The sequence below is a fragment of the Penaeus japonicus genome, unplaced genomic scaffold (assembly GCF_977035675.1).
Source record: "Penaeus japonicus unplaced genomic scaffold, GWHDUDI00000001_assembly GWHDUDI00000024, whole genome shotgun sequence".
Taxonomy (NCBI): Eukaryota; Metazoa; Arthropoda; class Malacostraca; order Decapoda; family Penaeidae; genus Penaeus; species Penaeus japonicus.
The window spans coordinates 34,505,228-34,507,727 of NW_028234426.1; the positions used below are offsets into that span (position 1 = coordinate 34,505,228).

Sequence of the window (2,500 nt, forward strand, 5' to 3'; positions counted from 1 at the left end):
GTTGTTGTCGTCGTGGTTGGAGGCTCTGTTGTTGTCGTCGTGGTTGGAGGCTCTGTTGTTGTCGTCGTGGTTGGAGGCTCTGTTGTTGTCGTCGTGGTTGGAGGCTCTGTTGTTGTCGTCGTGGTTGGAGGTTCTGTTGTCGTCGTGGTTGGAGGCTCTGTTGTTGTCGTCGTGGTTGGAGGCTCTGTTGTTGTCGTCGTGGTTGGAGGCTCTGTTGTTGTCGTCGTGGTTGGAGGCTCTGTTGTTGTCGTGGTTGGAGGCTCTGTTGTTGTCGTCGTGGTTGGAGGCTCTGTTGTTGTCGTCGTGGTTGGAGGCTCTGTTGTTGTCGTCGTGGTTGGAGGCTCTGTTGTTGTCGTCGTGGTTGGAGGCGCTGTTGTTGTCGTCGTGGTTGGAGGCTCTGTTGTTGTCGTCGTGGTTGGAGGCTCTGTTGTTGTCGTGGTTGGAGGCTCTGTTGTTGTCGTTGTGGTTGGAGGCTCTGTTGTTGTCGTCGTGGTTGGAGGCTCTGTTGTTGTCGTCGTGGTTGGAGGCTCTGTTGTTGTCGTGGTTGGAGGCTCTGTTGTTGGCTCTGTTGTTGTCGTCGTGGTTGGAGGCTCTGTTGTTGTCGTCGTGGTTGGAGGCTCTGTTGTTGTCGTTGTGGTTGGAGGCTCTGTTGTTGTCGTCGTGGTTGGAGGCTCTGTTGTTGTCGTCGTGGTTGGAGGCTCTGTTGTTGTCGTCGTGGTTGGAGGCTCTGTTGTTGTCGTCGTGGTTGGAGGCTCTGTTGTTGTCGTCGTGGTTGGAGGCTCTGTTGTTGTCGTCGTGGTTGGAGGCTCTGTTGTTGTCGTCGTGGTTGGAGGTTCTGTTGTTGTCGTCGTGGTTGGAGGCTCTGTTGTTGTCGTTGTGGTTGGAGGCTCTGTTGTTGTCGTCGTGGTTGGAGGCTCTGTTGTTGTCGTTGTGGTTGGAGGCTCTGTTGTTGTGGTTGGAGGCTCTGTTGTTGTGGTTGGAGGCTCTGTTGTTGTAGTTGGAGGCTCTGTTGTTGTGGTTGGAGGCTCTGTTGTTGTGGTTGGAGGCTCTGTTGTTGTGGTTGGAGGCTCTGTTGTTGTGGTTGGAGGCTCTGTTGTTGTCGTGGTTGGAGGCTCTGTTGTTGTCGTTGTGGTTGGAGGCTCTGTTGTTGTCGTTGTGGTTGGAGGCTCTGTTGTTGTCGTTGTGGTTGGAGGCTCTGTTGTTGTCGTTGTGGTTGGAGGCTCTGTTGTTGTCGTCGTGGTTGGAGGCTCTGTTGTTGTCGTTGTGGTTGGAGGCTCTGTTGTTGTCGTCGTGGTTGGAGGCTCTGTTGTTGTGGTTGGAGGCTCTGTTGTTGTGGTTGGAGGCTCTGTTGTTGTGGTTGGAGGCTCTGTTGTTGTGGTTGGAGGCTCTGTTGTTGTGGTTGGAGGCTCTGTTGTTGTGGTTGGAGGCTCTGTTGTCGTTGTGGTTGGAGGCTCTGTTGTTGTAGTTGGAGGCTCTGTTGTAGTTGGAGGCTTCGTCGTCGTTGTAGTTGAAGGCTCTGTTGTTATTTTAGTTAATTTAGGTGTTATTCCTATCACTCGTTATCATCACTTATATGATCATCATTATCTTATTATGATTGTTATTATTATGTATCAATTTATTGATGCAGTGAATTTGATTGTTGTTGCTATTACTATCATTTCTATCATTATTATTATTGTTACTCTTGTTGTTATTGTAAGTTTTATCCTTATCTTTACCATCATTATCTTTATCAAAATAATTTTTGTATTTTTTAACATCTTTATCATTATTATCATTGTTACCATTACTACTAGTTTTATAATAATTATTGTAATTATCAACCTAATTATCCTTTTTCTATCTTGACATTTTCATTATCTGCATAATTATTATTAATATCATAACTATTATCTGTTATTTCGTTGTTATTAGTATCATTATCATTAATGTTGATACTATAACAATTAGTATCACTGATATTCTATTAGTAATAGTATTATTTTATCATAATTACAAATAATACTACAATTATTGTAATTATCATGCATGCTAGAATTATTACTGTCATTAGTGTTATTACAATAAATTTCGTTTTTCTTAAAATAATGAATCTGTAAAGTCTCTCTCTCTCTCTCTCTCTCTCTCTCTCTCTCTCTATATATATATATATATATATATATATATATATATATATATATATGTATATATAAATATAATATATATATATATATGTATACATATATAGATTTATATATATAGATTTATATATATATAGATTTATATAGATTTAAATATAGATTTTATATATTATACTGTGTTGATATATATAATATATATGTATATATATATATATAATTTATATGTATAATATACATATATATGTATATATATACATATATTTTGTTGTATATATATATACATATTTATGTATATATCATTTCATTCAATAATATACATATATTAAATGTATATATATACATATCAATAAATAAATCAATAAATAAAGAAATATTAT

At 39.5% G+C, this 2,500-nt stretch overlaps 1 protein-coding gene across 1 annotated transcript in view; it reads right to left on the minus strand.

Moving 5' to 3' along the window:
• LOC147469126 (uncharacterized) overlaps positions 1-2,500 on the minus strand; it is a 14,929-nt gene that overhangs the window by 5,069 nt on the left and 7,360 nt on the right. Inside the window, exon 3 of the mRNA XM_086551174.1 lies at positions 1-619. This exon is cut by the window's left edge and continues 60 nt beyond it. Coding sequence (XP_086407300.1) covers positions 1-619 — 619 coding nt within the window. The remainder of the gene's footprint in view (positions 620-2,500) is intronic.